The sequence below is a fragment of the Canis lupus genome, chromosome 11, assembly GCF_048164855.1.
Source record: "Canis lupus baileyi chromosome 11, mCanLup2.hap1, whole genome shotgun sequence".
NCBI classification, from domain to species: Eukaryota; Metazoa; Chordata; class Mammalia; order Carnivora; family Canidae; genus Canis; species Canis lupus.
The window spans coordinates 19,466,697-19,488,435 of record NC_132848.1 but is presented as its reverse complement, the minus strand read 5'-3'; the positions used below and the strand labels follow the sequence as shown (position 1 = coordinate 19,488,435).

Here is a 21,739-nt window from a genome sequence, read left to right as displayed (position 1 = left end):
TCTTCCTCCGCCCCTCCTCCAGCTTGTGCTTTCTTGATCTCACTATTGCTCGCATGCTCTCTCTCTCTCTCAAATAAATAAAATCTTAAAAAAGAAGAAGAAAACAGATTTGGTATGTCTTTTCCTATGTAACCTCCTACATTCTTTCTAGCAGATGCTAGATTAATTTGAAGCAAATCCCAGAAATTGTATCATTTCATATGTAGATACTCCTGTATGTGTTTCTACAGGATGAGGACTCCACAAGCATAATCACAGTTCCCTTTATTACTGTAGTCCAAAGTGTGGCTGGAGCACAGTTTAACTGTTCATCTTTTGAAGGGCTTGTGAGGTGTTTGCACTTTTGTCTGTTACAAATCAGGCTGCTATGAACATTTGTGTGTAGTAGTCCTGTCTTATCCACAGTTTCAGTAACCCAGTCAGCCCTGGTCCAGAAGCAGGTGATCCTTCTCCTGCCACAGTGTCAGAAGGTCAGAGAAAGCCTAACACCACATCACAGGCCTAGGTCATTCACCTTTCTTCATCTCATCACATAAGCATTTTATCATAAGCATTACAGGATGAAGGGTGAATACAGCACAATAAGATGTTTTGAGAGAGAGAAAGCGCGCAAGCCTACATTCACATCACTTTTATTACAGTATAATTGTCCTATTTTATTATTGTTAGTCTTATTATGCCTGATTTATAAATTAATCTCTATCATAGGTATGCATCTACAGGAAGAAATGTAGTACATATAGGCTCCAGTACTGTTCATGGTTTCAGGCATCCATCGGGACTCTTGGAATGTATCCTCCATGGATAGGGAGGGATAATTAATTGTACAGCTTTGTGTGTGTGAATTGTTATATTTGAAGTGAATATCTGGTAAACACATAGTTGAGTAGTGTGTTTTTATCTCCTCTGTTGATCCGTCTTTAATTGGTTTATTTAGGTCATTTACATTTAATGTAATTATTGATATGTCAGGTCTACCGTTTTATTATACTTTTCTGTTTATTCTTGTTTTGCATTTCTCTGTTCTTTTTCCTGCCTCGTTACTTGACCATTAAAAGAATTCCATTTTGATTTATCTAGAGTGTTTTTTCATGTATCTTTGTATAAGTTTTTAGTGGTTGCTATAGTTGCCGCATTATACTAGGTGTTACATCATAACTAAGACCCGTATGTGGTCAGCCTGAATGGATACGGTGAGAGTGGTTGCGCCAGTTTACAATCCTGCCAACAGAGTATGCAAGTTCCCATTGCTCCCCAACCCTTAATATTATCACTGTTCTTATCCTAGCTGTTCTGGTGCATGTATATAATACAGTACTGTGGTCCTGATCTGCAGTCTCCCTGGTGACTAATGAGGAAGAGTATCTTTTCATGTGTTAATTGGCCATTTGGATATTTTCTTTTGTGAAGTCTCTTGCCCATTTTCTATTAGGCTGCCTCTTTTTGATTTACAGGAATTTTCTCTGTATTTCATCGATACAAGTCTTTTATGGTTGGGGGGTGTTTTGTTGTTCTTAAAGAAACCTTTGCCTGCATAGTCATGAAAGTATTATTTGTATTCCTTGGTACATTCCTTGCTCTTGCAGAGTGGCATTCCATAGGGTAGATGGACCAGCTGTTCCACTAGTCATGTTTTCAAGTACGTCTAGGCTGATTCCAGGTTTTGGTGATTATCAGTAAAACTGCTATTCTAATAATTTATGTTTCTGCTCTTTTGTTTCATCTGTGTGCAGGATCATATCATCTTTGATTAATGACAATTTTATTTTGTCTTTTATAATTCTTATGCCTTTTGGGGATGCCTGGGTGGCTCAGCGGTTGAGCGTCTGCCTTTAGTTCAGGGCATGATCCTGGAGTTCTGGGATTGAGTCCCACATTGGGCTCCCTGTGTGGAGCCTGCTTCTCCCTCTGCCTGTGTCTCTGCCTCTCTCTTTTCTGTGTATCTCATGAATAAATAAAATCTTTAAAGAATTAATTCTTATGACTTTTATCTCTTTTTCTTGCCTGATTGCATTGGCTAGAACCTTTAGTACAATGTTTTTTTTTTTCCAAGATTTTATTTATTCATGAGAGACAACAGAGAGAGGCATAGGCAGAGAGAGGATCAGACCCCTAATTTATATAAATTTAGAAAAATGAAAAATTTCCTTGAAGAACACATTCATCTAAACTGACAAGAAGAGAGAGAAAATCTGAATAGTTCTAGAGCATCAAAAGAAACGAAATCCCCATCACAGCGTCCTTATACAGAAACCCCTAGGCTCTGAGCACGACGTGGCTCAGTTGGTTAAGTGTCTGAGTCTTGATCTCAGCTCAGGTCTTGACCTCAGGGTTGTGAGTTCAGACCTGCGTTAGAGTGCATGGAACCCACTTAAAAAAGGAAAAAGAAAACTCTAGGCTCTAATGACCTTTCCACTGAATTCTACCAAACATTTTTTTAAGATTTTATTTATTGGGATGCCTGGGTGGCTCCATGGTTGAGCGGCTGCCTTTGGCTCAGGGCGTCATCCCGGGGTCCCAGGATCGAGTCCCGCTTCTCCCTCAGCCTATGTCTCTGCCTCTCTGTGTCTCTCATGAATAAATAAAGTCTTTAAATAAATAAATAATTTATATAAATTGGCACAAAATTTGGGTACCTGGGTGGCTCAGTCAGTGAAGCATCTGCCTTTGGCTCAGGTCATGATCTCAGGGTCCTGGGCGTGAGCCCGAATTCAGGCTTCCTGCTCAGCTAGGAGTCTGCTTCTGCCTCTGCCCCTCCTCCGTTCACTCCTATGTGCTCTAATAAACAAATAAATACAATCTTTTAAAAGATAACATAAATGAATTTTCATAAAATTATTTCTGCTAATGTCATCCTGGTGATATCTGTGAGTTCTTTTGTGATGCACCGTATTTTCCTGAGGTTATTGGCATCTTCTTTCTAGGGGTGTGGTCATTCTCTTCACAGAGCCTCCTCCCCCTTCCATCTTTTTCTCCTTTCCCTCTTCCTCCTCTTCCTCCTGTCCAGCACAAGTGTGGCTGGAGCCCCTCCAGCAAAGTGGGCCTTCTCCGTGTCCCCCTGCCACTAGTAGAGGCCTGCGTCCAGCTCCATGCAGAGGCCCGCACATTGCAGGCATTTCTTTGTGGCAGAGCTGAGCTGAGCTTTCAGGTGTGCTGCTGAGAAGGACCTGTTCAGGCTTGTCCACCTCCATCTCCGCTCTGACATGCAGCCTGCCTTCATGCCCAGCTGTCCACATCTGGTCGGTGCTGGTCTCCATCAGCCGTGCATCGCTGCCTCTTCCTTTGTAAAACCTCAGTCCTCTTTCTTTTCCACTGGCCTGTGGCCTGTCAGTGACTGGCTGTCTCATGTGCTCTGTGCTGTTGGGTTTGTGTCCCACGTCTGGGGGCTGTTAGTGATGACTGGCATCCCTTGGCTCGGGGTTGTTGACATCAGTCGTTTGTGTTGGAAGCACTTGAAGCGGTACTGGGTGAGCTGTCCTGACCGGCTGCACACACAGCCGCCTGTGCCACCTCACTCAGCATGCTGGTGACCTGTTAACAGAAAGGCTCCTACCACACAGCAAGCCTGTGTCACCCCAGGGTCCTCATGGGGCCCCCACCACTGCCTCGTAGGCCTTCCCTGTGTTCATGTCCATGCCTGTCCTTGGAGAGGTCCTTCTTAGAACTTCTGTAGGTCTTTCCATAATTTATGCTCAGTATAACTGAAAATTCATCTTTCTTGTGAGAGTTCTTCGAGTAGTGTTGGTTGTCAGGCTTATCAGGGTGTGTTTGATTTCAGGTGATTCTGTTCTTGAAGAAGAAGGACAGGTTCCTCAGCTTGGTGTTAAAGCACATCGGCACCTCAGCCCTCATGGACCTGCTGCTGCGCCTGGTCAGCTGCGTGGAGCCGGTGGGGCTCCGGCAGGAGGTCCTGCATGTGAGTGTGCGGCCCGTCCTCTCTGAAGGCCTCTGCCTGTCCGCGTGTGCTTGCAGGCTCCCTGGGCGCCTAGTGAGTGGCTCAGGGAGGCCAGAGTTGGGTGAAGGAGCTCAGAGACCCCCGGAGTGTCCCTCCCTCCCAACTTTCCCCCCAGTATGACTTTCTGTCTCTAGGGTCCCCAGGGGTTCTCGTCCAGGCTTGTATTTGAGGCTGGGTCTGTGACCTGCACCTTTGCTGCTGTACTGCCTCAGACTGTTCAGAAGAGAAGTGCAGAGTGTTGCTTTCCTCTTGACACTCGGTGGAGAAGCAGAAGAGGGCTTTCCTCACCAGCCCCCCAGGCCCCGGCTCTACGCCTGGCACATACCCTCTGAGCAAAGCACTGGCTGACAAGGATTCCATGTGGGGAGAGCAACAAAGACCAAGCAGGCCTGTGTTTTGTCCTAGAGTCCATGCATGTGTCTGCCCTGACAGGCTCACAGTGAGAGGAGTGGTCATAGCTCCCTGAGGGCTTTCCTAGAAAACTGGAGAATTCTAATCTCAGAGAAACCAGGAAATCAGTGCTGGATAAGCTGTTCACTGCTGTTTGGCAGGTTTTATTTGTAATGCAATTTAAAATAAAGCATTGGTCCTTCTTACCCACTTCCCAGCTCCTGGCATCGGGTGACAGTTGTCATCAAGGTGGCCGTCCTCACGCTCAGGTTCATCATAGAAGTGCCTCTGCAAAGGATTAATCGTGATAGCTAACATGGGGTAGTGAATGCAGCATCAGTGTCAGCTGTTAACAGCAAAACGCCTGCATTAACTCCTTGCAGAGCAGCCACGGAGGCAGATCTTTCAGGTTTGGAGGAGGAAGTGCACCAGCCTTTCCTGAGTGCCCAGCACCTTTGGGCCTTGAACGGTGCTGGACTCTTAGTCCTCACAGCACCCTTGCTGCTGCCCCAGGCCTCTGTGCTTCTTCTGGTCTTGGAAAGGCCCCCCAGTGCCACAGAGAGTGGAGCACAGCAGGACCTCCACGTGTAGCCAGGCTGTGCCCTGGGGAAGAGCCCTGCTGGTGCTTGAGTGGTTCCAGGCTCCAGCCCCTTCTGTCTTCAGAGATTTCCTGAAGACAATATGTTTAAGAGTCCAGCACTGGGACATAAGGACCATGGTTCCCTTCTTCATGGACTTTGGGTCACTACTACTTCTTTTTGGGTCTGAGTGGACACATGTGTTGGACAAAGAATCTCTGTCCCTGCAACCTGGCATGTGGATTTCTTCTGCACTGAGGGACTTGCCTTCTGTTGAGTTAGATGTGAACAGCATCATTAACAGGCCTCTTTTTCCCTTTCAGTGGCTTAATGAAGAGAAGATCATCCAGAGACTTGTAGAATTGATCCATCCAAGTCAGGATGAAGATGTGAGTATGGCCCCTCACTCAGGGCTGTTGGAGAGTGCTCTCTGCTGCTGTGGGGGCACGTGCCCCTTTCCTCAGATGAGGACCAGTTAGATGCTTTTCTTTTTTTTTTTTTTTTTTTTTTTTAAATTTCTACTTTATTTTATGATAGTCACACAGAGAGAGAGAGAGGCAGAGACACAGGCAGAGGGAGAAGCAGGCTCCATGCACCGGGAGCCCGACGTGGGATTCGATCCCGGGTGTCCAGGATCGCGCCCTGGGCCAAAGGCAGGCGCCAAACCGCTGCGCCACCCAGGGATCCCAAGATGCTTTTCTTCCTTTAACCAAGCACTGACTTCTGGACTATTTATTTTCAATAAAAAAGTAATACCTATATTTTGTAAAAAATAACAGAACTAAATTAGTTACCTCATCTCTGGCTGAGTAGTAACAGATTACTCCAAAACTTAGTTGCTTGTAACAGAAAGTATGTTTTTATTTCTGTTTCTATGAGTCAGGGACCTGGACGTGGCTTAGTGGGTGCTCTGCCTATGGTCTGTCACAAGACCGTGGTCCCAGGCTCAGCGGGGGGAGGATCCGTTTCCATGGTCACCAGCAGGGCAGCTCACAACATGCTGCTGGCTTCCTTTGGAGTAAGCATCATGGCAGTCCTTTTTCTGCAAACTCATCTTAGAAGGGATGGTCCAGGAGCACCTGTGTGGCTCAGTTGGTTAAATGTCTGCCTTTGGCTCAAGTCATGATCCTGGGGTCCTGGGATCAAGCCCCGTGTCAGCGGGGAGTCTGCTTCTCCCTCTCCCTCTGCTCCTCCCTTATGCTTGTGCTCACTCTCGCTCTCTCTCTTAAAGAAATAAGATCTTCAAAAAAAAAGAAGAAGAAGAAGGGACAGTGCACTGTGGGTGTGTTCTGCTCTCTAAGAGGGAGTGGCTGGGTCCAGCCTATGCTTGAGGAGGTGGGATTTATGAGGGTGTGAGCTCTGGGAGGAAGGCCCCCATTGCCAGTGTGGAAGCATGTGGGATGGCAGTGGGGCTTCCTGTCTTGGCCCCCTGCCCACTCCCTGCAGGAATCACTGTTGAGAGTTTGGAGTATATCCTGATAGGCCTTTCTGTGCCTGATAAAAGCCAACATACGTTCCTGCCCTCAGCAGTTTGAGAACAGTGATGCCAACTCATGTGTGAGCCCTCTCTGTGTCCCGGCCACACTGTTTTCTGTTCCTGTGTGCCTGTTGGACAGCTGGGCGAGGGGGCCTATGCTCCAGACCAGGGGGTGCCCCTCCAGCTGTGTGAGTGCTGGGGGCTGACTGGCCTGCTCCCAGGCTAGAGGCAGGGGTGAGACCACAGGGACCACCTGGCTGCTTTTCATTTCTCCCTAAAATAGTCCTGCATGTACTTCCTTTAGCCTAGAGCCCCCACGACGCACATCAGTGCCGTGTGTTTTGAGGCTCCCGGCGAGGAGCCAGGGCCGAGTTTCTCTCTAGTCAGTTATCTGCATTGCTAAACTCACCAGTGTTGCAAGGGCACCATCCAGTCTTCACCGGCTAAGGATTAGTGTTGCCCAGAAGAGTCGAGGCCTCCTGTTTTCTCTGTGGCACCTGCCTTTTTCCATTAGCTTGTAGGACTTCTCCTGAATGTTACCAGCTAGGTTTTAATATTTAAAGTATGAATTTGAAATACAGTATCAGTAACGAGGTCATATATACAGTGTATCTTACAGTGGTTCCAGGGGTGGAGCAATGTCTGTGTAGTGTATTTAACCCTTAAGAGAGCCCCATTTGGTCTCTTGGGGATCGGTCAGTACAGCAAAAGGTCTGATTAGATTTGCATTCTGACATCAGAAAGGCCCACCAGGCATTTCTGAGACGGACCGGTTCAGAGTCCAGCGTCCTGAGAACTGAGCAGCGAGCGGGGCAGCTCTGCTGACCTTTCTCAGCGCTGAGGAGAGTACTGCATCTCCTTTTCCTTCCAGAGACAGTCCAATGCCTCTCAAACCCTCTGTGACATCATCAGGCTGGGCAGAGAGCAGGGCAGTCAGCTGCAGGAGGCTCCAGAGCCCGACCCCCTCCTCGCAGTGCTGGAGTCGTGAGTGCTGGCTGCATTATGGGTGCCTGGCTGGGTGGGTGCGGGGTCTTTCTGAGTCACTAGGCAGTCCCCAGGCCCTGCCTGGAGCACCAGCAGATGCTGCTGCTGCCTCTGATTCAGATTCTGATGAGCTGGCTGTGACATAGCCCGTCTGGCTCACTGGATAGACTTGTGTCTCCTGGGAGGGCTCTCCAGGCAGGTCCAGTGACTCTAGGCCAGTAGGGGCAGGAATGTCCTGAGAACCCTGGGTGCCTGGTCTGGAGCCCGAGCAAAGCCCCCTCTGGGTTTAGGGGGGTTACTCCTTGGGGAGGAGAGCTGGTCCTTTGGATGTGGGGCTGTGCATCTGCTCCAGCAGCAGTGAGCTCTGCGTGTGTCTGACAGGCAGGACTGCGTGGAGCAGCTTCTGAAGAACATGTTTGATGGAGACCAGACTGAGATCTGCCTCGTTAGTGGGACTCAGGTGTTACTTACCTTGTTGGAGACCAGACGGGCTGGGTGAGTGATGGGGGGCCTGGCTGCGTGGCATGTTTCACTACTTGTTATGTAAATAATCACACGGGTAGACTCCTCATTGAAAAGTAAATCCGCAGCCTCTCTGACCTTGGGTATCCAAGGTGTTCCCGCCTCGGTCTGAAGGCACCAGTGTCAGCAGCTTCCCAAGTATTCCTGCGTGTGTGTGTATGTGTGTGTGTGTGTGTGTGTGTGTGTGTGTGTGTGGAACAGGTGTGGCCAGTTCCAGCATGTGGGGAGGGGTGTGGGGTGCCGGGTGTGCACGTGTGTGCGCGTGCATCTCTGCTCGTCCCGTCGTGTGCTGTGGTGACCTGTCTCCTGGGGTGACTAGTTCTCTTATTTCCTTGTTCTGGAGGGAGCCTCACTGAAGCCCCAGCGCGGATTAACTGGATGTAAACCGCAGCAACAACAAAAGAACAAAATGACAAGACGTTGAGTTAATGTTGGTAGTGAGATTAGAAGCAGTTTCTCATTCTCGCGCTCTCTGGGAACCAGTACGCAGCCGTTAGTTTATTCCCTAAAACTAGAATGATACTGCTGTCATTGTTTACTCTGGTCAGGCCACCAGAATGTTGACCGTTCTTGTCTTCGTGAACTCAGGAAGCCTGGGCCTGTTCTAGGGGATGTGGGGGCTCCTCTGCGGGCCTTTCCCAGCCTTGGCTGAGATGAACGGACAGCGTGAAAATGACCCATAAAAGCAGAGATTGGGATGCTTGGGGCGCTCTGTCAGCTAAGCACCTCTTGGTTTCGGCTCAGGTCATGACCTGGGGTCCTGGGGTTGAGTCCATTTTGGGGGTGCGGACACCCAGTGGGGAGTCTGTTCGGATTCCCCATCCTGCCCTGGTGTGCCTCCCCCCACTTATGGTTCTCTCGAAAATAAATATATTTTTTTAAAAACCCACCAAAACCACGGGTGAGCCAGCTGATTCTCTTTTCTATAACTGAAAAAAGTTTATATGAATGTCTCAGAGAAATTAGTTTTAAGAAGCCAGAGGGACAGTGTGGCGTCCTGTCTCCTGTTTCTCAGCCAAGGAGTGGGAACCATGGTGAATGTTTCCAGAACGGGGAGAGGGGGACAGAGATGGTTCCAGTGAGCACGAGGGGCCGCCTGCCTGGTGGGGATGAGGGGGCTGCCCTTGGCCGTCACCTGGGAATGTTTTCTAAAGGCCAGTGTTGCCTTTTTCTTCTCTGTACCATGAGCAGAGAAGTCGGGGGGGAGGGTGAAACAGGATGGGGGTGTGTCCCCTGTGTCTCCATCTGCTGTCCTCGTCCACAGGACAGAGGGCTTGGTGGACTCCTTTTCTCAGGGACTGGAAGGGCTGTGTACCGTCAGCAGCAGCGTACTGCATGGCATTGAGCCACGACTGAAGGACTTCCACCAGCTTCTGCTCAGCCCGCCAAAGGTAGGTGAACTTCTGGTAGGTGCCTGTTCGGGTGTTGTGGGTGGGATGATTTGCAAGCAGAGGACCCTGCACCCTGCTTGAGAACCACCAAGCAGGTGCCAGGAGCATGTTTTCACACCTTTATCTGCTCAGTGTCCATCTCTGCTCTGGGGTAAGTCCTAGGGTGTGGACATTTTGCACCCCCCTCCCAGATGACTCTTGTGCTCTGAAATAGGGGTCATCTGAGAACCTACGTTAACTGTGGGTCTGGCCTTCAAGTCAGGGGCCATGGGGCCTGGAGTCAGGTAGGGCACAGAGTTGGCCTTTGCCCAGCTCAGGAGCTCCAGGCAGCATGCGGCTCAGGTAGAGAAGGGCTCAGTCACTTAGCCGCCTGCCACCTCGCTCACCATGGAGCCCCTTCCCCTTTCCTGGGTGCGTCTCAGCACCCACCATGCTCTCCTGCACAGCTTATTTTATTTATCAAGTTATCATCTGCCTCTCCCACTAGAAAGTGAGCTTCATGAATGTAGGGATTCTGGAACATTTGGTTAATGAGAAGGTAGACACGTCATGCTGCATGCGTGGGGTCAGGAAAGACCTGTGTTCAGTGTGACAAGGCTGCTGTTAGCCATCTCCTCTGAGCGCGTTTGCAGGGTTAGCTCAGTGTCCTGATGAGACTGTGTCCCCCAGAGAGCTGGCCCCACCTTGGACACATCTCATGAGCTGAGGTGCATATCTCTTTGCTTGATTTGCTGATACCAGAGAGTTCTGGGCTTCTGGGGGCAGTGGACCACCATTGCTTACTGTTTTGTGAGGCGCTAAGGGGAGTGGGGGGGGTTCCTAACCCTGCTGACCCTCCTTTCCTCTTGCAGACAGTGCTGCCTGGAGGAACCTCCACGTATGCATCCTTATGCATCCCCAGGCTGGGCCATGTCATGGAGTAGTAGCCCTGGCCCTTTGAGCAGTTAGCACCAGAGCTAAGAGAAGCCTGCAGTGGTCATGTTGATTGCAAGGCTCTAAAGGGGGATGCTTCTGTGTTTGTAGAAAAAAGCAATCCTGACCACCATTGGCGTGTTGGAGGAGCCCCTGGGGAATGCCCGTCTGCATGGTGCCCGCCTCATGGCTGCACTGCTACACACAAACACACCCAGCATCAACCAGGAGCTCTGCAGGCTCAACACCATGGGCTTACTGCTGGTGAGCGACTTGTGCAGTCTGCAGTGGGTGGGCAGACTGGGCAGGGTCCAGCAGAGCGGGCAGCTGGACCTCCGCATCCAGACAAGGGTCTACCCAAGGGAGGCTTTGGTTCGGCCCCAGAACAGATGCGGTCTGTGCAGAGAGACCCATTTCCCGGACCCATCCCAGGGCCGACCGCGCAGGTCGCTGGTGAAGCACACGGGGCGACAGCGGGCAGGCCTTGCCATGGGCTCGTGGAGGATGCTCTGAAAGCAGAGGGCAGATCAAACCCAGTCTGAGGGAACGGGGAAATACAGTCCATCTCCTTTCTGATTTCTGCCTAAGGTCAAACTTCCATTATAGCTCTTGAACATAAAACGTCCTAAAAGAGCAGCTGCTGGTCACCCACCATAGAAGGCCACCCTAGTGCTTCTTGCCCACAGCACAGCCTCGGTGCCTGAGGGAGAGGGTCAGGCAGGCAGGGCTGGCCCTGGGCAGCTGCTGTGGACGGAGGGTGCATCACCCCAGGTGTCAGCCATGAGCAGATGCAGTCTTCAGTCTTGTCTTTTGCCTTGCTGTAGGGCCTCTACTCCTGGAGGGCTGGAATCTTCTAAAAATTGAATCTTTATCCCAGAAGGAGCCAGCCTTGGAAGCAGGCCTGAAGTCTGACTATAAATTTCTTCCAGTGTTTGGACTCCCAGCCCAGATACGGATCAGGGGTTGAGTTATGAGAGGCCTCCTTTCCTTTTCCCTCTCTGCTTTTATTTTATTGTGGTAAAATACATATAACAGAATTTGCCAGTTTTATAATTTCTAAGTGTACAATTCAGTGCCCTTAACTACCTTCACAGTGTTGTGTGGTCCTCACCACTGTTTCCAGAACTCCCACCCCGCACACTGAAGCTGTGTCCCCATCACACACCCTCCGCCCCCAACACCCGCGCCACCAGCTCTCCCCTGTCCCCCCGAGTCTGACCACTGCATGTGCCTCCTTGTGGTGGAACCGTATGGGATTCGTCCTTCTGTGTCTGGCGTAGGTCACTGACCACAGCGTCCTCGGGGCTCACCGGGTGGGGGCGGGTGTCTGCGGCTCCTTCCTTAGGGTTGAGAATGGGCCACCCTGTTGCTTGCTTCCACCGCTGGTCTGCTGGGGTAACGCTGCGGCAGACGCGGCTGTGCAGGGGCTCATCAGAGTCCCTGCTTTCGGTTCTTTCGTCGAGACAAGGAATGGATGGGTCCTCTTGTGCAGCTTCAGGAGGAGCCAGCACTTTCCCACAGCGGCCGCTCTGTTTTACCAGCCATGTGGGAACTCTCCAGTTTCTCCACATCCGCACCAACACGTGTTTCCTGTTTATTGGTTTTGTTTGTTTTTTAATAATAGCCATCCTCGTGTTATGAAGTGGTATTTCTCTGGGGATCGTGCTTTGCATTTCCCTAATGATTATCTTTGGAGAACCGTTTGTTCAAGTCCTTTGTCCATTAAGTGGCTTGTTTGGGGTTTTTTTTTTTATGGTTGAGTAGTAGGAGCTCTTTGTATATTCTCTGTGTTAAAATTTAGCAGATACATGATTCAAAAATCTTTTCTTCCATTCTCTGGATTATTTTCACTCTCTTGATAGTATCTTTGACCCAAAAGTTGTAAATTTTTATAAAGTCCAACTTACCTATTTTTTTCTTCTATCGATTGTCTTTTGGGTGTCATATGCAAGAAATCATTGCCAGAACTTCTGTCATGAAGGTTTCCCATGTTTTCTTTTTCTTTTCTTTTTTTTAAGTTCATTCATTCATTCATGAGGCAGAGACACAGGCAGAGGGAGTAGCAGGCTCCCTCTGGGGATCCCGATGTGGGACTTGATCCTGGGACTCCAGGATCACGCCCTGGGCTGAAGGCGGTGCTTAACCACTGAGCCACCCAGGCGTCCCAAGATTGGCTTTTTCGATCTTTTTCAAGATTTGCCTCTTGGGATCCCTTTAGATTCCATACAAATTTTAGGATGGGTTTCCTATTTTTTTTTTTTTTAATTTTTTAAATTTTTGGGGGGTTTTCTATTTCTATCCCAAAAAATGCCAGTGGGATTTTGATACATATTACATTAGTTTGTAGATCTGGTTTGGGTAGTACTGTCATCCTAACAAAACGAAGTTTTCCAGTCCATCCATGAACATGGGCGACGTTCCGTTTGTTTAGGTTCTCTTTCTTTCAGCAGTGTTTGTAGTTTCTAGTGTATGAGTCTTTTCATTTCCTAGGTTTTAATTTATTCTTAAGTATTTTATCCCTTTGAACATTACTACAAATGGAATTGTTCTTTAATTTTTTAATCTAAATTGTTAGTGTGTGGAAATACACTAATCTGTGTGTTTTGTGTCCTACAACTTTGCTGAACTTGTTTATTAGCTCTAACAGTTTATGTGGAATCTGTGGCATTTTCTGCATATAAGATTGTATTGTTTGTGAAAAGAGGTAATTTTACTTCTTTCTTTCCAGTTTGCACACCTTTTATTTCTGTATCTGGCCTAATTGCTGTTAGAACTTCCAGTGCAACACTGAGAGAGTGGGCTTCCTGCCTCATCCTTCATCGTAAAGAAACAGCTTCCAGTCCTTCACCATTGAGTGCGGTGGTTGCTGCTTGCCAACCACATACCCCTTATTGCATTGAGATTTCCTTTTATTGCTAGTGTATATAGCAATATAATTGTTTTATATGTTGTCAGATACACTTTCAGTATCAGTTGAGGCAATTATGTGTTTCCCCCTTTATTTTGTTAATCTGGTACATTACATTTGGTTTTCAGATGTCGAACCATCCCTGCATTCCAGGAATAAATCCCACCTGGTCACAGAGCATAGTTCCTTAATATGCTGCTGAGTCTGGTTTGTTAATATTTTGTTGAGGATTTTTGCATCCGTGTTCATAAGGGACATTGGTGTGTAGTGTTCTTGGGATGTCTTTGTCTAGTTTTGATAATAGGGTCTTAGAATCCTTATAGAAAGAATCAGAAAGTGTTCCTTCTTTTGGGGGGAAGAGTTTGAGAAGGATTGGTGGTGGTGATTTTTCTTTAAATGTAATATTTGGGAGAATTCACCAGTGAAGCCATCTGGCCTAGGTTTTTTTTTGTTTGTTTGTTTGTTTTGTTTTGTTTTGTTTTTTTGTTTTTTTTTACTGGGAGGTGGGTCTGACTCTGATGAGGATGAGGAAACATCTGAGGCCATCTCCAGGATCACTCAGGGTTATACTGGCAGAGAAGGTAAACCTGGGAACTATGTCAGGCAGGTGGGCTTCCTGCCTTGAACCATTGCTCAAACCGTTGGTGTGAAGGAGGGGCCCATACTCCTATCTTGGGGTGGCATCCATACCCTATCTTCCCACCCCATTCCCCCACCCCGCACACCATGTCCTCCTTCCTCGTGGGCAGCAGAAGGCCTGGGACACAGGCTTCCGTAGTCACTGCTGTGTGAGAGAAGGCCAGAGGGATGTGGACAGGCACGCTTGTGTCACCCCTCTGTGCTGCTGGCACATGGGGCCAGAATCCTAGGTGGGCTGCGCTGCCCACTTGGTCTAGGGGAGGGGACAGCCACCCGCATTTAACTTCCCCTGGCCAGTGGCCTGTGCAGCTGGGGTGGGCCCACTGGGTTCCCTCAGGGCGTGTCCACTGTGCACACCTCCCTGAATACAATCCCTGTTCGAGAACTTAATGTACTTCCAGTAATTCATGAGCCAAAGACAAAATGATGAAGAAGAGTAAAAATACTGTGTAGCAGAATGTGTACCATGTATTTAAGGTATTTAAGGTGGATGCTCCAGGTGGTGCAGCCTGTTGACACCTGAGAAAGAAAAAGAGGCTAAAAATTAATGAGTTAAGCTTTTGACTTAAGGACAAAAAGATAAGCCCACTGCAGGATGTGGTTAGATGAGAGCAGAGATGAACGAGAGTGCAGCACCGCGGCTGAGATGGAATGGTCAGGGTCGGGGCTCCTGCTGGATGGTCAGGGCACGGCGATCCCCTCCCTCTGTGGTCCCGCTGCAGGAGGACACTGGTCCAAGGAGTTTCCCCTGTGCTCTCTTCACCCCAGGACCTGTTCTTTAAGTACACTTGGAATAACTTTTTGCACTTCCAAGTGGAACTATGCATAGCCGCTATTCTGTCCCACGCTGCCCGGGAGGACAGGGCAGAAGCCAGCAGACCGGAGAGCGGGGTGGAGCCTCTGCCCGGGAGTGGGGACCCAGAGACCCCCCAGCCTGCTGCCAGCCGCCTCGAGAACACTATGGTGACTCATGTAAGTCCAGGAAGTGTCCTGCGCGTCCCTGCATGCCGGCCCTGCCCAGCGTGTGTGGCTGTCCACTCCAACAAAGGCTGCCCATGGCCACCCCGACCCTCCAGGGCACGATGTGCTGCCCTCCCTCCACCCACGAGACTGAGGGTCACACAGGAAGGGTCCATGTTTGCCAGGGCTGCTGTGCTGGGGGACCAGGGGCAGGGCCCCGAGGGGGGGGCACTCACCAGAGGGGTGAGGGCGCCCAATGCTGCCCTGGGATCTCCTTCCAGGCCAGTCCACTGTATCCTGTCGAGCTACTGCTATCGGGAGAGATCCCGAAGGGAAATGCAAGGGAAACAGAATGTGTTCCGTTCTCATGAGAAAATGTTCTGAGATTATGGACCTTTGGAAACTACACTCCCTCTCCTTTTCCTCAGCTCTTCCTGCCCCATGAGTGCGTGGCAGGAAGCTCACCTCCAGGACTGCCCCAGCTCTCCCTGGGCCCCGAGTGAGCACACCTGGTGTGGGTGTCTGTGTCTCCTCTGCCCGGAACAGCAAGCCTTGTGTCTGGCAGACAGTAGGCCTTAGCGTTTTCTAAGGAGAAGAAACAAAAAAAAAAAAAGAAGAAGAAGAAACAAGCATGTACCCGGCTGTGCCATGCAGAAGTGGCACAGACGCCCCTCCCTGTGTCAAGGAGCCAGCTCAGAGATGCTTCCCTGGGAAGGCCGGGGGCTCTAGGGCCAGGGGCCTGGCAGACCCCATAGAAGCTGTGGTTGAGCGAGTCCTGCCGTGTGCAGGCTAACAGCAACCCAGGAGGTGGACAGCTGGGAGCAGGAAGGGGGTGCAGGAGCCTGGAGCCCAGTGAGGGAGCCCCCCCCCCCGATGGTGAGACCCTGTGTAGGGTGGGGTGTGAGCTGGGTCCCAGAACAAATGTGCAGGCACAGGACACAGGATCCTGGCCCAGAAGCCAATGGATGCCCTCAGGCCTAATCATTGCTTCTAGACAGAAAAGGTGGGAGGACAGCACGGAGGAGGAGTGGAGCTGGGCAGCCCTATGGGGCCTGGGGCAGCACCTGCCCTTGCTGCGTGGTAGGGACAGCAGGGAGCCCACGGCGGTATCCCCTTAACCCGTGCGGTGCAGGTTGCAGGGGGTAGCCTGTGGAACCTGACCTGTGTCACCTTCCCCCCAGCTGTTCCAGAAGTGCTGCCTGGTCCAGAGGATCCTGGAGGCCTGGGAAGCCAACGACCACGCACAGTAAGAACCCACAGGGTGCTGCGGGGGTGCCTGAGGGCCCAGAGTGGGGTCCTGCTCCCAGGAGAACACCTGGAGCTGCTGCCGCCCAGGGAAAGTTAGGGCCCCAGGTGACCAGAGGAGACGGGCAGAGCAGCTCCATCCCCAGCACCACCCTCCCCCTCCATCAGCAGAGACCCCAGTCTTACCCCACAGTGTGTCCTCAGTCCTCCCATCTACTCACCCCAGCCACCAACCAGTTCTCTTACTGAGCCCCAAAACCTCAGAAGTGCATCGAGGCTACTTTCTGCTTTCTCTCCTGCACTCCGCTGGGAGCTTTGTGAAGCACTGGTGGTCCCACCCCTGCCGCAAGGTCTCAACCACCTAGATCTCCCGAGGTGTGGCCTGCAAGGGAGCTCCTGGGAGCTGTCCGACCTCATCTGGGTCACGGCTCACATCCTGCTGTCACAGAACCCACCAGTTTGCCGCCTCCAGGATAGTGCACGTCCAAGACAGGGCCATCTCCCCTTCCTTGGGCCCCGTCTCTGCAGCGCCCACTATAGGCCCCTGCAGAGCCTCATCTGTATAGTCCGTGTATTTGTGCGCATGGGTGCCTGTTGGGGGAGGACTTCATGCTGCCACCAAGGGGTTCACGACATCCCAGAGGTTAAGGCGACAGGCCGGGAGGCCTTGCCCTGGCCCAGCCCTGGCCCAGCCCTCCGCTCCCTGTTAGCTTGTGCCACCAGGCGCTCTCGGCTCCCTCCAGCAGGCTGGGCTCACGGGCTCAGGCTTGACAGAGGGTGTGGTGGGAAGTGGCTCTGCCCACTGTATGCCCACGAGCTGCCTTTGTAGCTGGGGGAGCATTTTACGTCTCCCTAACCCAGGGAGGAGTTTAAGACCTGCCCTCCTGCTGGGTCGGGGGTGTGACTGGGGAGACGTTGGACTCAAAGCTGTGTGCGATGGGAACGTGGATGGCAGCCAGGCTGTGGGCCTCAGGGTGCACGGAGCTCAGTCGGGGGCCGTGACTGGCTGGCTCCCAGCCGCCCCGGCCCCACCCACGTCTGTGTCCTGCCCGTGTTGTGCTCGGTCAGCCCCCATCAGCACAGAGCAGGGATGTCCTGCATTTTCGTCTAAGTCCTCTGCCCCACTGGGTGTTCCTTCGGGTCAGCCAGCCTGGGCGAAGCTGGGAGGGCCTCTGGAGCCGGACAGCTCAGGGGTGTCTGGGTGTGGGGCGAGGGGCACGGCGCTGAGGCCCCACGTGCCCTGCTGCTGGGGGCGGTGGCATCTGCCTCGTTAGCACTTCCTGGTGAGGTTGGAGTGATTGGCTGGCACACAGCAGGTGCTCTCCAAACAGAAGGGGCCCGCAGGTAAGGCTGCGAGGAAGGACCCACAGGGGGCAAAGGTCAGGCCCTGGGGACGCGTAGGGAGGAAAGGAGGAAAACCCAGTGGTCCCCTTGATGCTGCCACTCCCTTTCAGGGCAGCGGGTGGCATGAGGCGCGGCAACATGGGCCACCTTACCCGGATCGCCAACGCAGTGGTGCAGAATCTAGAGAGGGGCCCCATGCAGACCCACATCAGCGAGGTCATCCGAGGTGAGCCCTCCCTGCCCTCGTTGCCCTCCTGGCAGCAGGAGCCCTGTGGTGGGTGTTGCTGCTGCCTGTGACCCCTGACTGCCACCTTCTGCCCTTGAGCCCCCCCAGCAAGTGGTATCAGGACATGCTTTCCCAGGTGGGCCTGGGTCACGAGGTTGGTCCTCCTTGTGCCCAGAGACCCTGTCAGGCGCCTGCGGGGCAGCTCGTGGCTCCGGAGCCAGCACTGTGCTCTACCCAGGGACCCCGAGGCCTGCCTGGACGCCACCCCCCTCTGCCTCAAGCAGCTTTGCAGATCTTTCCAGCCAAGTCTGGGGAGCCGGGGGAGGTGGCCTCTGTGCTCCAAGAGGGGGCTGTGGGCCCTGAGCCGAGGCAGCCTCTCCTCTGGTTGGGCCTCACCTCTGCCCTCAGCCCGAGACACCTGCCACCCTCCCAGCCTGGGGCCAACACTCACCCCTCTTTCTGGCCCTCTCATGCCCTGGCCAAGGTCTACAGGCCTTGGGTGCCGGGCCTTGTGAGCTGAAGAGGGCCCAAGGGGGTCTTGGTTAGACCGGAAGGCAGGCAGCTGGGAGGGCCCGAGTGGCCCTGCCAGGGTGGACGATGCCTGGGCCAGCCTGAGCAGGGGGGTGGAGAGGCCCCGGAGCTCGCAGTGGGCAGATGGGGGGATGCACGAGTGAGCCGAGGAGGCGAAGGGTGGGCAGAAGCCAGGACCTCCCCAGGGCGCTGGGGCTGTGTTCACAGCAGCTTCACGATCAGGACCGTCCTCCTCAGCCCTGGGTGGGATCTTGTGCCCTGTGAATGGTGTTCACACAAGAGGCTGAGCCGCCTGGTGGGGTCCCTCCAGGGGTGTGGGGAGATGGTTGTGCAGGGCCCCAGTGCCCTGATCGTGGAGAGGGCACGGGCAGGTGCTCAGCCCATCTCCCATTGTGCAGCTGAGGAAGCCACACTGGAAGCCTCCAGGCTGGTTGTGCAGCAGGTGTAGACCTGTGGTCTTGGCTCACTGGCTGCCTGCCCCCCCGCCCCCAAGAGAGTCCTTGCTGTGGTCCCTCTGGCCAGAAGCTCTGGGTGGCCGTCCAGGATGGGAGCAAGGGGCTGTGCTCGGTCCATGGCCTCCAGGCTAGTGTCTGGCCCGAGGAGGCTCCCCACGGAGGGACAGTTTGGGGTGCGGGAGGTGAGCCAGCAGCTCTCTATCCTGGTGTCACGTCACTCAGCTGTGAACTTTCTAGAACACAGGTGCATGGGATGTACTGAGAGGGCTGGGGAGGGCGGAGGATGCGGCCAGGCTGCAGCCCCCGGTGCTGAGGTTGGGCCCCGCCCTGCGAGCGCCCCTGCGGGACCCCTGGCCGCCCTTCCAGCAGCCGCCCTGTGCACCCTGCTGCCGTCCCCTGGCTCCCCAGCACTGCTCCCTTGCAGGGCTCCCCGCGGACTGCCGAGGGCGCTGGGAGAACTTTGTGGAGGAGACCCTGGCGGAGACCAATCGCAGGAACGCTGTGGACCTGGTGAGGGGCTCGGCTGTGCTGCTGCTCGGTGTTGGCTGGCGCTGGGGCCACGCCCTCCTGGGTGCTTGTGGAGCGTGCGTGTGTGCGTGTGCACCCCTGTGGCCCAGCCAGGTGCAGTGGGTCCCTGGTTCCGCGTCCGGCTCCAGGTCCTGGGGCCCCTACCGCCTCAGCAGAGCGGGTGTCAGCCCCTCCCCTGACCCCTCAGGCGCCCTGCTGCGTCCTGGGGCTCCTGGTGCCCCAGGCCCAGTGTGTGCTACACCGCGGGGAGGGGCGGGGGTAGGAGCCCCCAGGCTGCGGGGCTCACATCCACCCGCTCTGGCTGTTTCAGGTAAGCACCCACCACCTTCACCCCTCGAGTGAGGATGAGGACATGGAGGGCGCTTTCCCTAATGAGCTGTCCCTGCAGCAGGTGCGTGTGGCCGCTCTGCACACTCAGGCAGCCCTTTCCCGCCCTCGGCGGCACTCAGGCTCCAGGCCGTCCTGCCCAGCGCCTTGCTGAGCTGCAGCAGGAAGCAGCCCAGGGGAACGTGCTGGTCCCCACGCACCAGGCTCCAGCAGGGGAGGGGCCAGGTGTGCAGCCCCTTGAACGAGGGGGGGCCCGAGCCACCCAGTGGATGATCGTGAGACACACGAGGCTGTTTGGACACGACCCTGCGTTCGTGTTCCCCCGAGAGGTTAGGTTGGGAGAAGCCGCGAGGCACTGCTGCTTCCCTGGGAGCGGCCTCGGTCTGAGGCCTGCCCTGCGCCACCCCTGCCAGGCTTTCTCGGAGTACCAGGTCCAGCAGATGACGGCCACCTTCGTGGACCAGTTTGGCTTCAATGACGAGGAGTTTGCCGACCAGGATGACAGTGTCAAGTGAGCTCCCAGGATGTGCCCGGGGCACCGTGTCCCAGCTGCCCACCTTGGTCGGGAGCCCCATTTGGATCCGTCATCACTGCCCACTACCTTGTCCCCTGTCCATTTTGGGAGGAGCTGAGTCCTCGGTGTGGCCCTGTCCTGCCTGGGCCTGGAGGCCATTTGGCCACTTCCTGAGCTGAAAGCAAGTGTGACTCAGAGTCACTGTGGGAGGGGCCAAGCTGGGACACCTCCAGGAAGGCAAGTCATCACCGTGCAGACCAGGGACAGAGTGGGCCCAGGGAGGAGGGCAGGGGCCACCCCCTCCATCAAGGTCCCTGTCTGCTTGCACCACGTGGCCGCCTGCAGACACGTCCACCCCTGTGGGCCTGGCTCTTTTCCCTGCGAGGTGCAGCCGGGGGCACGCACAACAGTCCGTGGGGTGTCGCAGGCCCTGGCGGCTACGTGCTGAGTGCCCCCCGTGTATTGCAGTGCCCCCTTCGACAGGATTGCAGAGATCAATTTCAGCATCGATGCTGATGAGGACAGTGTGAGTCCCCAGCTCTGGGTGGGTGGTGAGTCCCCAGCTCTGGGTGGGTGGGCAGCCCGAGATACAGGGCTGCTTCATGCCTGGGCCCCGTCCTGAGCGCCCCCTGCCTGGCTGAGCCCCGCTGGGAGCCGCGTGTGATCACATGCGTGCTCATGCTTGCAGCCCAGTGCAGCTCTGTTTGAGGCTTGCTGCAGTGACCACATCCAGCCCTTTGACGATGACGAGGAAGATGACATCTGGGAGGACAAGGAGATGCATTGCATGGCCCGGGTGACGGCCAGAGCCAGGTGTGAGGCCCCCCCGGTCCCCCAGGCCCCTTGAGGCAGAGGCCGCAGAACAGTGTGCACACCCCTAGCCCTGCCCTGGCACGATGCTGTGCGTACACAGGAGGGGCGGCGCCTGGGTGCCCCGTGCGGAGCTGGCTGGTGGCTGCTCTGACCGTGTGCCCTCCCCAGGTTTGGGGGTCCTCACACCTCAGAGAGCTGCTCCAAGAATGGCCTGGAGCGTGGAGGCCAGGATAGGAAGGAGGGTTTGGAAGCCGACAAGGATGCCGCTCGGGCAGGTGCCCCTCTGGCCTCCACCCAGAAGGAAGGGCCTCGCTTGGAGGGTGGCTCGGAAGGTAACTGCGGGGGACGCGGGGTTCAGGAGGGGCAGGGGACTTGGCCAGGGATGCGGCCCTGTCTGTGTGCTGGGGGCCGCGTGGGCTTGCTGTCTGCCCACTTCCTCGGCACCGGCTTCAGGCAGTGTCCCTGAAGGCGGCAGGTGCTATGGCTCGGACCCTGGCTGCCCCCGCCCCCGTCACAGTGGTGGCCGGTGTCGTCCCCCCTCCCCCCAGGCCCACCAGGGAAGGCCTGCCCTGCACCACTCCCTGTGGGGCTGACCTGCAGGTCAAGGGTGCCTGGACTGCCGTGTCTCCCCAGCAGGCACCTCGTGGAGCGTGTTTGATGAGCCGGGGAACTCGCCAGCACCGGCCCCGGGAGTGGCCGTGGACGTGGGCTCCAGCGTGTGGGCAGCCAGCACCTCCAGCCCCTCGGCTCTGGAGGAAAAGGGCTGGGCCAAATTCACCGACTTCCAGCCTTTCTGCTGGTGAGCGGGCGGGCTGGGAGGTCACCCCGTGTGCGCCTGGGGGTGGCACCTCCCCGGCGGGGGCTCAGCCTTGCCTTCCGCAGCTCCGAGTCGGGGCCCAGATGCAGCTCCCCAGTGGACACGGGCCACGGCGATGCCCCGGACGGCCCAGACCAGGGCCCAGAGCGAGCCCGTGAGTAGGAGGGGCTCTGAGCACAGGGCGTGGGGGACGTGGTCCTGGGCCCCATGGCTCTGTCTCCCT

At 54.3% G+C, this 21,739-nt stretch overlaps 1 protein-coding gene and 1 long non-coding RNA gene across 14 annotated transcripts in view; one reads left to right on the top strand and one right to left on the bottom strand.

Moving 5' to 3' along the window:
• The window catches only part of PPP6R2 (protein phosphatase 6 regulatory subunit 2), an 83,542-nt gene that overhangs the window by 59,561 nt on the left and 2,242 nt on the right, over positions 1-21,739 (top strand). For 7 of the 13 annotated variants that reach the window (XM_072843407.1, XM_072843401.1, XM_072843408.1 and 4 more), the window contains 17 exons: positions 3,779-3,916; positions 5,247-5,312; positions 7,272-7,384; positions 7,766-7,879; positions 9,171-9,297; positions 10,321-10,473; positions 14,525-14,728; positions 15,898-15,962; positions 17,416-17,531; positions 18,942-19,027; positions 19,356-19,436; positions 19,786-19,883; positions 20,355-20,412; positions 20,575-20,699; positions 20,868-21,031; positions 21,333-21,498; positions 21,582-21,670. In XM_072843407.1, coding sequence (XP_072699508.1) covers positions 3,779-3,916; positions 5,247-5,312; positions 7,272-7,384; positions 7,766-7,879; positions 9,171-9,297; positions 10,321-10,473; positions 14,525-14,728; positions 15,898-15,962; positions 17,416-17,531; positions 18,942-19,027; positions 19,356-19,436; positions 19,786-19,883; positions 20,355-20,412; positions 20,575-20,699; positions 20,868-21,031; positions 21,333-21,498; positions 21,582-21,670 — 1,963 coding nt within the window. The remainder of the gene's footprint in view (positions 1-3,778; positions 3,917-5,246; positions 5,313-7,271; positions 7,385-7,765; positions 7,880-9,170; positions 9,298-10,320; positions 10,474-14,524; positions 14,729-15,897; positions 15,963-17,415; positions 17,532-18,941; positions 19,028-19,355; positions 19,437-19,785; positions 19,884-20,354; positions 20,413-20,574; positions 20,700-20,867; positions 21,032-21,332; positions 21,499-21,581; positions 21,671-21,739) is intronic. The other 6 variants (XM_072843400.1, XM_072843405.1, XM_072843406.1 and 3 more) reach the window with 6 other exon arrangements.
• Positions 5,764-7,388, bottom strand: LOC140642608 (uncharacterized). The gene is made up of 2 exons (XR_012039036.1): positions 6,810-7,388; positions 5,764-6,163 (listed from the first exon to the last, which is right to left on the bottom strand). It is a non-coding gene; the product is annotated as an uncharacterized lncRNA (long non-coding RNA).